The 18456-nt window shown below is 41.8% G+C and overlaps 1 protein-coding gene across 3 annotated transcripts in view; it reads right to left on the reverse strand.

Moving 5' to 3' along the window:
- Positions 1–8493, reverse strand: part of LOC126188272 (tubulin epsilon and delta complex protein 1-like) — a 110673-nt gene extending 102180 nt beyond the window's left edge. For 2 of the 3 annotated variants that reach the window (XM_049929852.1, XM_049929851.1), the window contains exon 1: positions 8301–8493. In XM_049929852.1, the coding sequence (XP_049785809.1) occupies positions 8301–8420 (120 nt within the window). In that variant the 5' untranslated portion in view covers positions 8421–8493. The remainder of the gene's footprint in view (positions 1–8300) is intronic. The other variant, XM_049929854.1, reaches the window with a different exon arrangement.
- Between the last annotated feature and the right edge of the window lie 9963 nt (positions 8494–18456).

Genomic DNA, 18456 nt, shown 5'->3' on the forward strand with positions numbered 1-18456 from the left:
GAGCTTGCGACCGACAGCATGGAATGGCATTCAGCCGAAGGCAGAAGTTCCTGATCCATAGGTTGGTCAGGAGCAGCTCCTGCCACCAGCGATCGGCCGGTTGACCAGCCACCAACAGTGCGCCTCGGCGACACAGAAGACGGCCGAGGGCGATTTCCGCCAGGTGGTGCTGTAGATGGGACATGCCTTGGCGGAGAAGGAGAGGAACTGGGTTTCTTTGTAGCCTTCTTGGAAGTATGATGTTTAGATGAAGGAGGAACCGATGGTTGTGAAGTTGCGGTATGTAAAAACTCTTCACGAGTATGCTCTTTTTTCGAAGACTTGGCGTCTGACTTTTGGGCTCGAGATTTAGCAGAACCCGACCAAGGGTGAGCCATAGAGTGGGCAGGCGAAAGTGGTGAGGTTGAACGAGCGATCTTTGCGCTGGCCGTTCTGACGACCGTGGCACTAAAGGTGAGGTCGCAAGTCTGCGTGGCCGCCTCCTTTGTTGGCCGAGGAGAAGCAAGGACAGTGCTGTATTTTCCTGTCTGAGGCACGGTGGGCTTGTGACTGGCGAATAATTTTCGAGCAGCAAAGGTCGACACCTTTTCCTTCACTCTTATTTCCTGGATGAGCTTTTCGTCCTTAAAAACGGGGCAATCTCGAGAGGAAGCAGCGTGGTCACCCATACAGTTGATTCAGCGAGGGGATGGAGGTGGACAAGCACCCTCATGGGCATCCTTGCCACACGTAACACATTTGGCCGGATTGGAACAGGACTGGCTGGTGTGATTGAACCGCTGACACCGATAGCAACGTGTAGGGTTTGGGACATAAGGGTGAACGGAAATTATCTCATAGCCTGCTTTGATTTTCGATGGGAGTTGAACTTTGTCAAATGTCAAGGAGACAGTGCGGGTTGGAATGATGTTCATGTCAACCCTTTTCATAACTCTATGAACAGCCGTTACGCCCTGGTCAGACAGGTAGTGCTGAATTTCTTCGTCAGACAAACCATCGATGGAGCGTGTATAAACGACTCCACGCGAGGAATTTAAGGTACGGTGCGGTTCCACCCGGACAGGGAAGGTGTGGAGCAGAGAAGTACACAGCAATTTTTGTGCCTGGAGGGCACTGACTGTTTCTAACAGCAGGGTGCCATTCCGTAATCTGGAACAAGACTTTACAGGACCTGCAATTGCGTCGACACCTTTCTGAATAATGAAAGGGTTGACCGTGGAGAAGTCGTGACCTTCGTCAGACCGAGAAACAACAAGGAACTGTGGCAACGATGGAAGAACTGTCTGTGGCTGAGACTCAGTATACTTACGTTTGTGAGCAGACATAGTGGAAGGTGAGGAAACCATTGCGGAAGAATCCCCCAAGATTACCAGCGTCTCCGATGGCGCGCTCCTCCCTTGTGGGGGCCCTCACTGAGGGCACTCCCGCCTTAGGTGATTGTTCACACCTCCCGACAAACGGACGGAGGGACCAATTGGCACTTTCGGAAGGTATCAGCTCAGGTATTCACCCCTCCCTGGGCCTGGCCGTTACCAGGGGGTACGTACGTGTCCTACCTGTCTACCCGGGGCGGGGAATTACGCGTTACCCCGTCACCGGCTATGCATGGAAGTGCGTGGGTCGGCCTTCAGACACGCACAGGGAGGAAAAAAGAGAAAGGGAAAGGAAAGAAGAGGGGTCTCAAACGCCGCAGTGGAGAAAAGTGCAGAGAGAAGCGGGAAGGAAAAGAGAAGGACAGAGGAAGGACGAAGACTTGCAAGTATAGAAAGCAAGGAATTTGTAATAGTTTAGAGCGTCCGTCTCCGGACGTAGGCACAAACCATACTCCCAAAAGGGGGAGAAAGGGAAGGAAAGAGCCAAAGGTGAGGGGGGGGGGGGCAAGATGGGGAGGGGGAAGGATGAGGAAAGGGAAGGTATGCAGCCCGGAAAGGAAGGAGGGCCACATTAGCTCGGGGTCCCGTGCTCGCTACGCACGTATCCACAAAAGAGTTGTGGACCCCCTGAGGGGATCCACCCTGTTATGACCTACTTCTATCATGGGCTCTCCCCACAGGTGCCACCCAGCTACAGCAAAAGCAGTCTGGCGTGATGGACATTACCAGGACTCCTGATATCCCAAGACGGCTACTCCTTGGCATGCTTGGTGAGCTTGCAGCTCATTCAGCAGTGTGATCCCTGTGTTGTCAGGGGGCTCAACCAAAAGGATACATAACAAACCCATCATGCCAGACTGGGTACAGTGTTGGCTTTGAAGCAAAAATAGGAGCCTACACAGGTATTGTGCACACACAATGTTTAACACTGCATGCATTAGGTGCTATGTAAGGTTTTCTTCATCAGTCTGTATACTACAGAAAAATTCGGAAAATGAATGGTTGATTGATTTTGGCGAGTGGTCCAAACAGCGCGGTTGTTGGTCCCATGATCTAGGATGGCAGAAATCAAGGAAGGAACAACACAAAAAGCACAGTCCAGTCAAGGGGAAGGGATAACATGCAAACAAAGAAGGGAAAGTGAAATCAGGGCTGCAGGAAGATGTAAGAACAGGAGCGGGGTAGAAATGAGGAGAGCAGGGGAACCCCAGAAATGCTATGCAAATTGGGGCACCAGTACCGCCACCGACTCATCCCGACACCTACACCGCAGCATTATCACAGTACAATGGGGACAACATCAGGGGAAGACGACTCAGGAAAAGGGGAAACAAAAAAGCATAACAGACCACACAAAATGTAGGGAAAAGGCGGGGAGACCCTGGCTAGTGTGGAGGCACAGCCAAGGCATCCATAACCAATGGGTACACTAACTGAGGGACTCAAATTCCTGAGGAAAATTCAAGGACTTATACCTGAGAGTATAAACTATTTTCGGCAAAGAAAACAGAGGACAGATGGAATCATGCGAGAGTTGTCCGCTCACACACGAGACAAGAAAGTTGGGTGGGCATATTTAGTGTGAAGGATAAAAAGGTGGGGGCAGTCCAGCAAAATATGGATCACTACAAATGGGAGGGAGGAGACGGGGGGGGGGGGGGGGGGGCACTCACTGCAGAGTAAAAACCCATGGGTCAACCTAGTATGGCCAATGCGGAGACAGCAGACGGTGGCAGATTCTGGCCAGGAGAGGCACAGGGAAGAACGCCACACGATGGGAGTCTCCTTGATGGCGCCACGTTTATCCAATGGTAAGGTAGCATCCTAAGTGTCAGTCCACGACTGAGCAAAAAGGGATCTGATGTAAAACCATAACCCCCCCCCCTCCTCCTCCTCCAATCCAGATATCAGCAATTTCATTACCCGGGATACCTATGTGGCCAAGAACCCAAAGGAAGTCAACTGAACAAGCAGCATCACGAAGACTGGTGAGGTCACGGATGGCAGGGACCAAAAACCGAGCAGTAGCCTGAAAGCCTCTTGAGTCAGCATGTAACAAAACTCGAGTGGCGGAGGACCGTTTAACAAAACAGGGTGCCCTATAGACAGCCATAAATTCCGCAGTAAACACCCCATACATGGCAGGCAAGAGATGGAGTTCCGTGCCAACAGAAGATGTGAAGGCATATTCAATATGATCAGCAGATTTAGAGTCCACAGTGTAAAAGCACAATGGCACCCTGAAACTTCTGTAAAGGTGTTTGGAACAAACAGTGGAACACCATTGGAGCAATGGAAGCTTTCGGACCCTGGAAGAAATTCATCTTAATCCTTGGCCGAGGAACCAATCAAAGGGGGGAGGGGGGTGGGGGGGTTGTCAGGAGAGAACATGAGGAAGAAGACAAGGAAGAGTGAAGGAAGTCATGGCAGAGAGAAGAGAGGCAGAGCCCAACAGATACAAGTAAGCCTGTCCACCAGCAGGCAATGGCATGAAGCCGCAAAAAGAATAGAATGGGAAAGTTGAGCAGGGGAAAGTGGATAGTGATAGGGAAACAGGAGCTGGGACTGCCAAATCAAAAGGGGAGGGATCCAAATGTCAACACTGGTAAGAAGATAAAAGGCACCGAGATTAAAGGAATATAAATATCAAGGGATGATGGTTCCTTGTCAGGTTTAAGGTTACGAACCACAATACTGTCCGTCCATTGAGAGGGAAAATACTTTGGAGCCAAACATGGTTATACATCTGGAGGAGATATTGACATTGTTGAGGACTGAGGTGTTGAATCAATTGATTATAGATGGAATTAGGGCCAGGAGCTGAATCGTGCGAAGCAGATAGGGCCAGAAGAAGCTCCCATTCAGTACAAGTTTCATTTTTGGATTCGCATGACAAGGAATAAAACATAAGCAGGAAAGGTTCAACCCACTATTTCCAGAGGAGGAAGGCAGCTCAATAGGAGGCTTATTCCAATGCCATCACAAAATGGGTCATGAGGTGTCCTGCAGGAACCGACGGATCTGTACGAAGACCATCTGGAAGGGCAACGCCCAGAATTGAAGACTGCCACTGACAACTTGGCTGGGTGAGGAGTGTAGCCCACATGCGTGACAAATGCACAGAAGAACCTAGAGAGGAGACAAATAATCCCCAACACATCCATTTTCTCTGTCTGATTAAGTAACAGGCTTTGGCAGGAAGATGTTTTAAGTTAACAAGACCAGAGGACAGGTGCCTTTTTAGATTGCAAGGCATGATCATGAATAATGGCACTAAATTGGCCGATGGTGAACAGGGCCCATCAAACAGAAAACTGCAATACCGACTGGACAGATTATCTTACCGGACAGATTACGGATGACTTCCCCATTACAACATGACCAAAAAGTTGGAAACATGACCCGGGAGGTCAATCAGCATGATGGAAAGCCCAGTGGGGTAACCTGGTCATCAGTAGGTGGGAACGGAAAGAGAGAATCAAAGGGAAATGGTTACTATGACAGAGGCCATAGCGTGGCGCCTAATGTAAGGAAGGAAGAAGGGGAGGGGAAGAGAGAGCGAAAGATTAATGGCAGGGAAAGTGCCACATGCAGCACTAAAATAAGCAGGGGAACCATCATTAAGAAGGCACAGATTATGGTCTGCAAGAAATTGGGCAATGAGGAACCCCCATCCGCATAAGCACTGCCCCACAAAGGGTGATAGGAGGAGGAACGGGAGGGGGCGGTGGGGGGGGGGGGGTCCTGATGAAGAAGGGCAGTCAGGGTAGCAGATGTAGATGGTCTGTCAGGAGGGAGATAGCGACTGCAAACTGTGATGGCAGAATCCAAGTGGACCCAAATGGCAACCACTCCCAATGGGGTACAAAGAGGGATCCATGTACTCTAACAACATTTGTACAGAGCAACGTGCAGCCACCACAAGACACCCTCAAAGGGGCAAATCAGTTCGGACAGAAAGCACGGAACCCACAAAGATTTGGTGAGTGAGCGTCAGTGGGAAGAGATTCCTGGAGAGTGACACAAGTTGCCAAGTAAAAGGCAATAAGGGATTGACACTCTGGAAGGTGACAGTATTTATTACAGTTCTATTGAATAATCACAGACCAGGTATCCAAATGGGAAGCTAACAGGCTGGAGCCAATCACACTGAAAGGTCACCATACGTCACCAACAATGACAGGATCACATCCATAAGTAACAGGGACTCAGGTTTTGAGGGGAAATGTCACACCTCTGGAGGCACTGGGGGGGGGGGGGGGGAGGGGGCAGAACTTATCCTAGGACTTATGTTTCTTTTTCTTCTCTCTTTCATAGGCTGAGTAGGGCAGTGCACATAAGGAGAGCACACTTTTTAAAGGTCCAAAACCAAAGGAGAACGGGCAACTGTGGCTGAGTTGTGGTAGCAAGATGCCAGGGAGAGGGGTCCCAGGAGGGAGTTTAAACACAAGCGGGTGCCCAAGAGGATGGGCATTTCTTCGGTCGGGTAGGGGGAATGGCACCAAGTGGGAGTGGGGGTACAAAATGAAGGTCAAATGCAGAAGGGGACTACTTCAGACAAACTGCCAGGAATGAAAGAATATTGCAAGGAAGGAAACCAGAACCTAAGGAATAGCCAGGATGACATCAAAAGTTGCCACCATGAAAAAGATGAGAAGCAAGGGTAGTCAGAGGTGAGAGATTGCAGCAAAGGAAAGGAAGTAGGTGTTGCAATAACTTGGGACACTGCGCTCACCACGTATGTACAACCGAATTCCAATTATATGAACTCAAACTTTCTGTATCACCAATTACCCAGTTTGCTTTGAGGAAAACAAAATTTGTACTGTATGACTAAAATTGTTGGTTTTCGTAAATAGTTCTTACAGTGTACAGTACACTGAATGTTTCCTTCCCACCGTAAAACCAATCCACAGCACATGTATTAAAAGAAAAAATCTTGCTGTGAACAACAAGTACATTATGCACATGGTTGCGTTTGTGGTGCCCATCATTCAGTACGGCCTACATTAGTCTGTGTTGTGACTTAATGGGTACACTGATTTGTTTCTATATCTTGCATATTCTGTGTCTTATTTTGTTTTGTGTGTCAGCTTTAATTTACCGTGCCACACAAGTCTTATAAAAGAAAACACACTGTCTTATCGTTGGCGGGTAAAATTAAAGTCCTTGAACAGTAAGACAAAGGCACAAGTGATAAGTGGTCGGCAGAGATGTTTGGCACGAGAGCATCAACAATTCCAGAAAAAAAGCCCTTAATTTTAAATTGTGTGTCTGTTGTTAAAAATGAAGATGGAAGTTTGTTGAGAAAAAGAATAAAAACAGCAGAAAACAAAGAGCTTTAAGAGGTCATATTCAAGTGGTTTCGGTAGCAGCGAGCATCAGGAAACCCCTGAGACTTAGCTTGTATCATTTCATTTTCCTCCCGTCCAGTCAGTATCAATCTCATTCATATGCTTTATAAAGAAGGGCTTACAAACATCCAGAATTTCTTTCCTATAGACTACAAGGTATTTATGACATTCCTTACATTGTGGGCCTTCTCTTACACAATGATGTAAATCAGTGGGACAACTGTCACTTCATTTCATAAAACCCATTTAATGTTTATGGAAATTTTGCAGTTGCACACATAACAAAATGTGCTAACATTAGGCTTTTATCAAAACCCTGCATAGGCAAGGAGATTTTCTATTGAGGGTATGACCCTGAAATGAAGCCGGTAAAAGACTACATCAAAATGATGACAGAACAAAAGCTGGTAAGAACCTATATGAAAACAATGTTTACATTCTCTACATGAAATGGACTGTCTATTTTGCATTTATTATCAAAAGCGCTGCAGTCAACTAGCATTACTACAGTAGAATTGGCAAAAGTTGATCCCTGACAGTTACTGTGGACTTACAGCAGCTGGTTCATAAGTCTACCTTATCCAATCATCTAACACAATTTTGTAAATATCTCTTTGACAATAAATAAGTGTTGTTGCAGCTCTATAGGTGACTAATGTTTTCACCTCAAACCATTAGCTCTTCACAGATGAAAGATAGATAGAGTGCTGCCAGCTATCAAGAATCTCCTTTAGCCAACTGTACTATACCTTGAAGTCCTTATCAGACTACAGTTTGGCATGGAAATAAAAACCATCTATCATTCTGGTGCTCCCAGGACCAGCCACCTTACTCATCACATCTTGTCCCTCTGGTTTTTCCTTGTTCTTTTGTTAACCAGAATGAGGGGGAGTAGTTGTCACTAAGCACACAAAACTGAAACAAACATTAACCTTATGAAGTGGTGAAACTGCTTTTACAAAAACAGGCACTTTGGTAGGTTGCTTCTGCACAGAAGATGGTTGCAATTACGACTGGATTTGGATACTCATCATAGGTTCTTGAAACATTCAATGGACGCTTTCCAGCTGGAATGATGACTCCATCCTCTTACTGAGGGAACACCAAATTAAAAATGTCACCCTATTGCCCAAAATAATTATTTGTCATTATGTTTTGATAATATTAATAGATCCAATTCAGTTTATCTACGAATATAAGAATAACCTTCGATCATATACATTATTTGTAACGCACAAAGGCGTTTATGAGCTGTTGTCATTTGCTAGCTTGTGAAAAATTACGACAGTTTTACCGTCTACTGGAATACTGAACTGGAGTGAGAAGTCTGCAAATGACTTATGTACTAATGTAGTATACAAAGAAATGATAAAGAATTAACATTGAACTGTATCAGAGAACCATCTCGCTTCCTGTTTCAGTTTAAAAAAAAAAGTTTTGAATATTTCCGATCGGTGTGTTATACCTTCTGTAAAGTGTTCGTCAACCAAGTGAAATACCAGTAAGTAACAACCTGAATCAAATTAAACTGTTATTCGTGACGACAACAATCAACTCACTTAAATTCACTCACATTATTATCCTTATTCTCATTGAACTTTGCTGATTTGAAATGTTCAGGTTTTATAGGAATATTCAACAACAAACTCAAATGAGCGCACAGTATCGAAAGAACACCTCCAGGATCACACATCTTCCTTCGTAGAGAATCATATCACAGCGACCATATGACATAATACATCAAACCAAATTTTACCGCCCTTTTAGCAAATATGACAAATTTACCAAACATCTTCAGTGACAAAGACATGGAAAGCACCTGACAGCAACGATTCACTAGACGTCAAAGGAACGGAAGGCAACATCACCCACTACGTTTACATGCAATCCATCTTCCGAAAGACGAAAACCAAATTTCGAAAATCGTTTTTCGCTGTCGTGTTTATTTGTTATGGTGTGGAGCGGATTTGCTATCCCAGTTAAATATGACGCCTGGAAAACAGCTGTTACAGTTTCTAAGTTAATCAGCGCAATCACTAATTTCTCTTCAGTTCCTTCACTGCACATAAAGCCACTCCGGCCATATTATACGAAGTTTTTTTAAAAACAAGGCGAAACCTGACAGCCCAAGCACGTTTGAAGACCGCTTGCGTTTACATTGGAGCGAAAACCTACTGTGGAATTGGAAATCCGGCAACTAGAAGCTGATTTCCCGATTCAGTTCTAAAGCGTTTATAAGACCACTCAGAAGCGGTATTGAGAAATCGGTTTATGAAATCCGGTTTTGGGTGCCCCATGTACACGTGGGCACCGTCAAATGCTATAGCTGTAATAGTAGTAGGTTTTTTCATACACAGACAACACACATGGCATGAATTTCGTCAGCGAACAAATAGCAAAAAACTGTAACCTACTCTACGCTAGCCAGAGCCTTCAGTGTTACAAGACGGTGCAGATGTCATATAGACGGAAGGACTCACAGCATGGACGTCAAGTTGCGTATTAAAAAAACAAAGCTTTTTCGCTTTCTAATACATGCAACCATGCATTTAAAGCCTGCACACACGAACGTATCATTCATATCTATTACTTTAAAACACAAAAGCACTTTTAACAAATGTCGAAAATCATGAAACACAAAAGCGGAACATTTAATTTGTTTATTTATTCGTCCACAGCCCATTTAGTACAATAGTATCGGACATGTCATAAACATTACAAAAACTATATATACACATAAAACATTAACAAAATAGGATAGGATAAGGTGAAGATAGGGCAGGAAATCGGCAATGGCCTTATGAAGCTACCACCACGGCATGCAACAAGGGGAAACCATAGAAAACGCAAGAGAGGGTGGCTGGACAGAGAATCAACCTCAGTCCTCTTGCTCAGTACATGACAGGAAGGGCAAACACAAAATACGTCGTCTACATTGTGACTGCAACATGCACAAAGAGAAAATCAATAAACAAGAAATTTTTAAAATAAAAGCGCTAACCGAAAGGGGAATTATTTGAACAAATTACAGTTCACTACAGAAAAGCACAAAATACGTAATAAGTCAGTCAATGATGCAAATAAATCATGAAAATTCGATTTAAAGCATTCCTCAAAAAATAAAACGCATGAGCACATCATGTAGCACTGCTAAAAAAGTATCATGCACAAACACATCAAAACTGACAACACCTTAACCATTACAATTAGACTATTTCCGGATCCCTTCTCATAGGAGATGTATTACACTGCATCTGAGACAGAGGAAATAGAAAACCAACAACAGAAATATTCTTTGCAAAGACAAACACAGCATGGGAAGAACATCAGTTAACAAATCAAAAGAACCCAACAACGAATGGGAGCCTAGTAATTATATATGCTAACATATTCATTTAGTTTGTAGGAACACTCCTCAAAAATAAATTATTTTAAATCTGAACTAAAGCTGTTTCTGTATCTAACCTCTTTATGTATGTTGGCAGAGCATTATAAAGAATGGCATCGAAGTGGCTCATATGCTTTTGAGTACAGGCTGTTGAAACTTATTCTATATGGAGGGACCTGAAGTTGTATTATACCTGTGGCAGCAAGAGTTAAAGAAATATTTTAAAAAATTACGCAAAGCAAGAAAACATGCGCAGTGTGAACACAACTTCAGTTTGTGTAAATGTTTTAAACGTTTTGTGATAGGATAAGATTTTATGTGGTGGTGTCTGATTTTGGTATTTAGTTTACTTTACTCTGTTTCACCACCACGTTTCTAAATCAGAAAAACAACATTCAATAATTAGAAATCGTTATATGAGAACAAGGTATGAGATTACTGAATATAGGTTTGGTTCACTTATTTTCAGTTTAACTATGTAGGGATGTCAAAATTTACAGCTGTAGATCTTTAGACTAGTTTGAATTTTTGTAATTCGCTCCATTGGTAACCTGTAGAAACATAATGACTTATTTATTACAGTATGGTACGACCTGTCACTTCCTATAAATATTATATATATTTTCAGATAGTCTGTAAAGCTTTTAGTCAAACTTTCTGCAAGCCAGCCCTCCTTTCTCTTATGAGAATATTCAATATTCTTTCATTAGAACCTAAGTAAATCAGGAAATAATTCTCAGACAGATTTTGTTGGTTTACTTAAATACTGTGGTGGTTCAGGAAAAATTCTTAGAGCTGCACTTTCGAGTAATTTAGATCGAGTTCTGGGGTACTTCTGCTCATTTACTTGCCAGTCTGAAATACAACCATGAATACTATTAAAGACTGGCAAGTAAGTGAGCAGAAGTAGACAAGCAGCAAAAAGCTGGATAATTTCCAAGAGATCTGTGGTCTGTGCGAAATATCTTGTTCAAGAAGTGTTTGCATAGACCACAGACCTCTTGGAAATTTAGGAAATTATTCAGCTTGTCCTTGGAATTGCTATGTGCATGTGTTATCGCCACTGTAAAAACTGTTTGCATGTCCTCAGACAATATATTTGTGTGACATCTGAACAACATCATTTACTTAAAAATAACACTCATTTACTATAAGTAACACAAAGCTTAAAAACGTTTTACATCTATGCATTTTATTATATACTGAAGATTCAAAGAAACAGGTACACCTGCCTAAAATCGTAGGGGCCTGCACAAGCACACAGAAGTGCTGCGGCAAAATGTGGCATGGACTCGACTAATGTCTGAAGTAGTGCTGGATGGAACTGACACCATGAATCCTGCAGGGCTGTCCATAAGTCAGTAAGAGTATGAGGGGGTGGAGATCTCTTCTGAACAGCACATTGCAAGGTATCCCCGATATCCTCAATAATGTTCATTTCTGGGGAATTTGATAACCAGTCGGTGTGTTTAACCTAAGTGGAGTGCTCCTGGCGCCATTCTGTAAGAATTATGGACATGTGGGGTGTTGCATTCTCCTGCTGTAATTGCCCAAGTCCGTCGGAATGCACACCGGACATCAATGGATGCAGGTGATCAGAGAGGGTGCTTATGTACGTGTCACCTGTCAGAATTGTATCTAGACGTATTAGGGGTCCCATATCACTCCAACTGCATGCACCCCACACCATTACAGAGCCTCTACCAGCTTGAACAGTCTCCTTTCATTTTTTGCATTCCATTACATTTATTATCATCCTTTTCATCATTTACATGATATAGGAATTGTCATAATACTGTCCAGAAATGGACAGCAGAATATTACAAATCAAGCACACAAAATTAACATTATGTTGAAAATTAAAACATTGAATTAAAACACATAAAATTAACATTATATAATATGTTGAAAATTAAAACATTGAATTATTGTGTTGTTCCTTTACATGCTCCTTTAACATGTACCATATGTGATGGATTTAATCCATTAAATTTCGGGCATGCAGCCGCGCAAATAAAATTTCTTCTACTGATATTTCGGCCGCGTATCGTCCGGCCATCTTCAGAGCGAGTCACAAGACTGACGACAAGGTGCCAAGCGCGGCCTTATATGCTCCACCGCGGCGGTACTGCGCATGCGGGTCACAGATGCTGCGCCGCCTGTGGCGAAGGCGTACAGACATTCGATGTGCTTATCGATGTTTGATCGTCGGCAGTGACACAGTGACGACTTCTCTGCAATTTGATTACTCCAAGAGCCGGATTCCATTATTTGTCCAAATTAAAACCATTATCTCTGTTTATTAAATTGTTGGCTAATCGAATTTCTATGGCTTCCTTGAATACAGATCCCAACAAGAAGAGGTGGATGTTAAAATCTTCACATCACTGTAATTCATGGAATGACCCGTATCAATACAATGTTCGGCCACAGCTGACTTGTCTGGTTGTAATAAGCGTGTGTATCTTCGGTGCTCCACACACCTCTCATGAACAGTGCGTGTTGTTTGACCTATGTATGACCGCTCACAATTTCCGCAAGGAATCTGGTACACACCCGCCTCACGAAGCAGTAAATCGTCCTTCACAGAGCCGAGTAAAGCCGCAATCTTCGTGGGGGGCCGGAAGATCACCTTAACACAGTGTTTCTCAAGAATACGGCCTATCTTTGAAGAAAGAGCACCCACATAAGGCAGAAACGCCCTAGATCTGAAGAAATTACTATCTTCTTCCCCATCGCATACCTTCTTTTTAGGTTTTTCATCGAATGTTCTACGAATTTGTTGCGGAGAATATCCATTCGATTTAAAAATACTCTTGAGGTATGTTAGCTCTCCTTGTAAGTTGTCTTCATCGGATACACAGTGCGCCCGATGCACTAAGGTCTTAAGGACACCCACGCTCTGAGACGGGTGATGGCAGCTACTGGCATGAAGGTATAGATTTGTGTGCGTTGGTTTCCGATTTACGGCATGTCCTAATGTGCCATCACTTTTGTGGTGAACGACAACATCCAGAAAGGGGAGGCAGCCGTCTTTTCCTATTTCCATAGTAAATTTAATGCTAGCATGGATGGAATTCAAATGCTGAAGAAATCGATGTAATTCATCCATACCATGGGGCCATACCACGAATGTGTCGTCCACGTACCTCCAGAAGACCGTAGGTTTAAAACATGCTGAGTCCAGTGCCTTGTCCTCGAAGTCTTCCATGAATAAATTAGCTACCAGAGCTTTTTCCTATTTCACTTTTAACAATTTTCCATGTGGTCATTGATTTATTGTCTGACTTCCATATTAGTTATTGTTACTTAATACTTTTTCTGGATTAATTACTCTTCCATATACGTTTTTGTAGTTACTAACATGTTTTTTGAAATTAGTGTCAGTATTGGTTTTAATTTCAGAGTTTAGTCTTTTCATAGTCTTGGAAGAGTTTTTAACGCCAGATGTGATCCAATAATCTGTGTGTCTATGACTAGATGAGTTAATTTTAACTAATATTTTTGGAAAGCACATTTCAAAATTTGTCATGAAAATAGAGGAGAAAACATTGTTTGCAGCAGTACTGTTTTTGTATGTACTGGAACTGTGAGCACTTTAATAATAATTGCGTTATGATCAGATATTCCTAGGTCAATATTCAAAACTTCTGTATCTGGGCTTTTTATATTTGAAAATATATTATCTATAAGTCTTTATGAAATGTTTGTTACCCTTGTAGGATTGTTTATATTAGAATATCGGTTGAAACTGTGTAGAATATTGAGGAATTTAATTTTAAATGGACTATCTACCAACATATTGACATTAAATTCCCCACATAGAATTATTGATGACTTCTCATGATGTAAGATGCTCAGTAGTTCTTCAATCTTATTTTTAAAAAAATCTGCATCTCCAGATGGTGATCTATACATTGACATGACTGTTATTTTCCTATTTTTTACATTCATTTGCACTGCTGTTGCTTCATAATGTTTTTCTATGCTCAGGAGTTCAGCTTCAGGCCTGTTTTTCACTTTAATATCTGATTTCACATAAATGCAGACACCCCCATTCTTGGCTTCCTTCCTAGAAAAATGACTAACCAAGGTATATGGGGAAATATTAATGTTTTCTAATTTATAATTTTTGCACCAATGCTCTTGAATACAAATACAATCAACACAATATTCACTGGCCTCAATCTCGAAATCTAGAATTTTATTTTTGAGACACTGAATATTAAGGCTAAGTAATTTTAAGCTGTTGCAACTCGGTTGAGAGGAACTCTTACTTGTCTTGTCTGGTGTCAACGGTTTCTTCGTGTTGAGGCTGGGTACTAAAAATCCTTTAGGGACACGTGTTTCCTGCATCTTGTCTTTCTTTCTTCTGGATGTGCTGCAACTGTTGATGCTGGAATTCCTGTTGTATCTGATGACTCGATGCCTGTAAGCACATTTCTTGCTAATGATGCCGCTGTATAGTCTGTAGCTGCTTCTGATACTGTTGAGCTGTTGAGGATGCTTTATTTGCTTTAGCTTCTTTTGTGGCAAGTGAAGATTCTACTGCTGTATCTGTTGCCAGTGAATCAGTTTCATTTTTATGTTGGAGAGTTTCAGTTGCTGTGATGGGTGGTGGTAGTGGTATGGTAGAGCAATTCTTATCTTCAACTGCTAACACTGCATTAAGTATTTCTCGACTAAAGAATGTTTTTCCAAATTTATTTCTGTGTAGCCCACGCCTGGTAAAATGACTTCTTTCTGCAAATGGTACATTCACATATGTGGCATTTGGGAAGCTTTGGCATATTTTTTCAAATTTTCTATTAGTATCAGCGATTTCTTTGTTGACACAAGATTTTTCCATCAGATCATGTCTTTGTGGTATACTTGCAACACAGAAGTTCACATTTGCAATTTTCTGTAGTGTGCTTCTCAGCGTTCTTGTTTCGAGTTTACCTTCATTCCTATAAACGTCTTTAGCACCCCTGATTATTAAACTGTTTCTTCCAGGCTCCAAGAAATGTTCACGGTTTTTTAGAATTTCACTCATGGGAGCGCCTTAAATATAGTTTTCATGTTACACATGATACCAGCTAAGCCCTTTCCATGACTGTCTGAGAACATGCAAATATCTTCTTTGTTCTTCTTCCTTGAGGTTGGCATGTTCTCATGACATGTATGTTGTCTGCTAATTATAGTACCGGTATTTACTTGCCTGCTGACATGCAGGGTCCATGGATTCATCCATTTGCTCGATGCAATTTGAAACGTTACTCGTCCGAACGGGCAATAAGTTTCCAGCCATCAGCAGTCCAATATTAGTGTTAACGGACCCAGGCGAGGTGTGTGCAGTTATAAAGGCTACACAAGTGGACCTTCGGCTACAGAGCCCATATCGATGATGTTTTGTTGAATGGTTTGCACACTGACATCAGTCGTCATTGGTTCTGTTATTGCAGGATCTTTTTCCAGCCACAGAACTGTAGGAGATTTGATGTTTTACTGGATTCCTGATATTCAGCGTAAACTTGTGAAACAGTCGTACGGGAAAGTCGCCACTTCATCGCTATTTCGGAGATGCTTTGTCCCAATGCTTGTGTACTGACTATAACACCACGTTCAGACTCACTTAAATCTTGATAACCTGCCATTGTAGCAGCAGTAAAAAATATTGTTTTACATAGGCGTTGCCGACCGCAGCGCCGTATTCTGCCTGTCTACATATCTCTGCATTTGAATACGCATGCCTAAACCAGTTTCTTTGGCGCTTCAGTGTATATCTTCAAATTCTTTCACTATCTTGTAATATCATAACCATTTCTATAGTAACAAATCGGTAAAAAAACTTGCCTTTATAGACAGATCAGCGGTGTTTGAACTTCTAGAGGAAACATTTTACCAGCAGTCGCTCATCTTACAACAGTGGTTCCCAACTGCGTGTAAGTGCCCCCTGAGGGGTTAAAGAAATTTTTGAGGGGTAAAAACGAATGATTCCATTTTGTTTCAGTCTAGAAACTAAATTATTATCAAAATATCATTACTTTTTTACAAGTTCCTCTCATAGACTACCCAGTGCACATATATGTTGTGCTTTGTCCCACATCACTGATGATAAAAGTGAAATCTGTGTGTAACAAATGTTAAATATCTCAAGAAAATATATTTTACAAGTTGTAGTAATCCATGCGTTGCATAATTAATTGCTTCAAAGCAGACAAATGAACTGACAGCATTACACAGCAGTAGCTACTTAAGGGCTACTATAGTTCTGTACACTGTATTACTATTATTCTTATTAGAATAGTTAGACACAAAGCATTAACAGCCTGAAGTCTTCAAATTTCTGACAGTTCAGAAGTAAGGAGTGCAACAATCAAATGATTTACAAACAATGAGTATAGTCTCCAGAATGGAATTTTCACTTTGTAGCGAAGTTTGTGCTGATATGAAACTTCCTGTCAGATTAAAGCTGTGTGCCAGACCAACACTCGAACTCAGAAGTTCGAATCTTGGTCTGGCACACAGTTTTAATCTACCAGGAAGTTTAATAAGTATAGTTCACACATCTGAAATTCTTTCATTTTAAATGGGATTGCAGAGTGCAGGTCAAGTAAGTGCCGCAATGGAGAGAAGTAATGCAGGGGAAGTATGTTTTTTGGCAAGTGTCTACCCTCACTGTGGATAGTTAGATTCCTTATCTGAAAACGATGAATGCCTTCATCGTTCATTCTAACACCACACCCCCCCCTCCCACACACATACACAAATTAAATACCATTCATCTTTCACCATTTTAAAAATAAAAGTGTTCCAAGAATTTCTTTCATCCTACAGTTTAGTTAGGTGCTAAAGTCGGTGATAATGTGGGGAAGGGGGGAGGGCAACAGCAGGGCGAAGGGGCCCTAACTGATGTCTGATTGCAGTGAGCGGTAACAGTCTAAGAAAGGTTAGGTACCACTGACTTACAACAACAGAACATGAATACAGTACTGTATCAGCTGTATTGGTAGAAGACCATCTTCACAGCATTGCGACTGTGAGGGGTTCACTTGTACATGGATCTCGTTTTTATAATATAATTCATGAAAAATAACCTGAAACGATTGTCAAATGTAGAAAAGATTGTATTTTTGATACCATTGAACCAAAGACGTTGCCTGCGTGGCAGGATCGAATTTAAGTAGGGGTGCATGGAGCGCAGTAGCAGTTGCAATTGCACTCCATTATAGGTAGGATGTAAGACTTAAAGCTAGTGGCCAGCTGTGAGAATTTAGTTGTTGGTCTATGGACAAGTTTTATAAAATGAAGTGATGAATGATACTGTAACTTAAAGGTAAATAAACTGAGACAAATTTGTATTGTAATGAAATTTTGTATATTTAGTTTTTATGATGCAGCAATGCAAAGTAGATTTCGCTCATTTTTGCAGTACTGATCCTTGAATGTAGGAACCAAGTATTTTCCATCAGATATAATGTATAGGTTGATTAGGTATACCCAATCTGTAATATTTTGTGAGTTTTGTAATCCTGATACAGAGAAGTGAAATTTTGGAATTTATTTTGTCAAAAGACGTCAGCCTTTTTCTATGTGGCGATCCACGTGTTCTCAATTACCACTGTAAGTAAGAATTGTAGAACAATTGAGAAGTTCACTGATTTTGAAGTTAATATTAAATGTTCCAGATAAGATTTTGTGAATGTGAAACCTTATTTTGAGTACAATTCTCAAACTGAAGCATTCGATCTTAGCATATCACCTTATCAGCGCCTCATCGTCTTCCATGCTCTGTTTACTTAAAGCTAATGGATATTTTTTTTGAAAGAAATTATTTTTCAATCAGAATCAGAAAAATATTAATGTGCCAGAATCAGAAAAGTATTAATGTTTATAACAGTTTCAATGTGGGCAACATGCACAGCACAGAGCCAATATCGAGTATTTTTGCCGAATATTTGCAAGATTATTCATTTATCACTGCACTTCGCCATGCCAAGACTGAATATTTTCTATGCCTACTGTGGAGTGAACAGAATACCAAGCCACCACGGCCCCGTTAACCCTTTCGCTGCTACAGAGACGTGCTCCCCACGTTCTGCACTATGCGCGATTTTGTCATCACTGTATTGCTCGCCTGTGTAGACACATGGTGTTCCGACTGCTTTGACACACTTATCATTCGATTTCACAAAAACTATTTGGCCCAAAAATTTGATTTTTACACATCTTCCTGGCTGATACCTTCCCCCCATAAATGACCTAATTTTGTTTCGATGTACTATGCAGTTATTGTGCAGCATTAAATGTAGTAAACCATTGCACGAAATTTTGAAGAGTTTGCAGAGATAAAAGTCTA

Source organism: Schistocerca cancellata, chromosome 5 (genome assembly GCF_023864275.1).
Source record: "Schistocerca cancellata isolate TAMUIC-IGC-003103 chromosome 5, iqSchCanc2.1, whole genome shotgun sequence".
Classification (NCBI taxonomy): domain Eukaryota; kingdom Metazoa; phylum Arthropoda; class Insecta; order Orthoptera; family Acrididae; genus Schistocerca; species Schistocerca cancellata.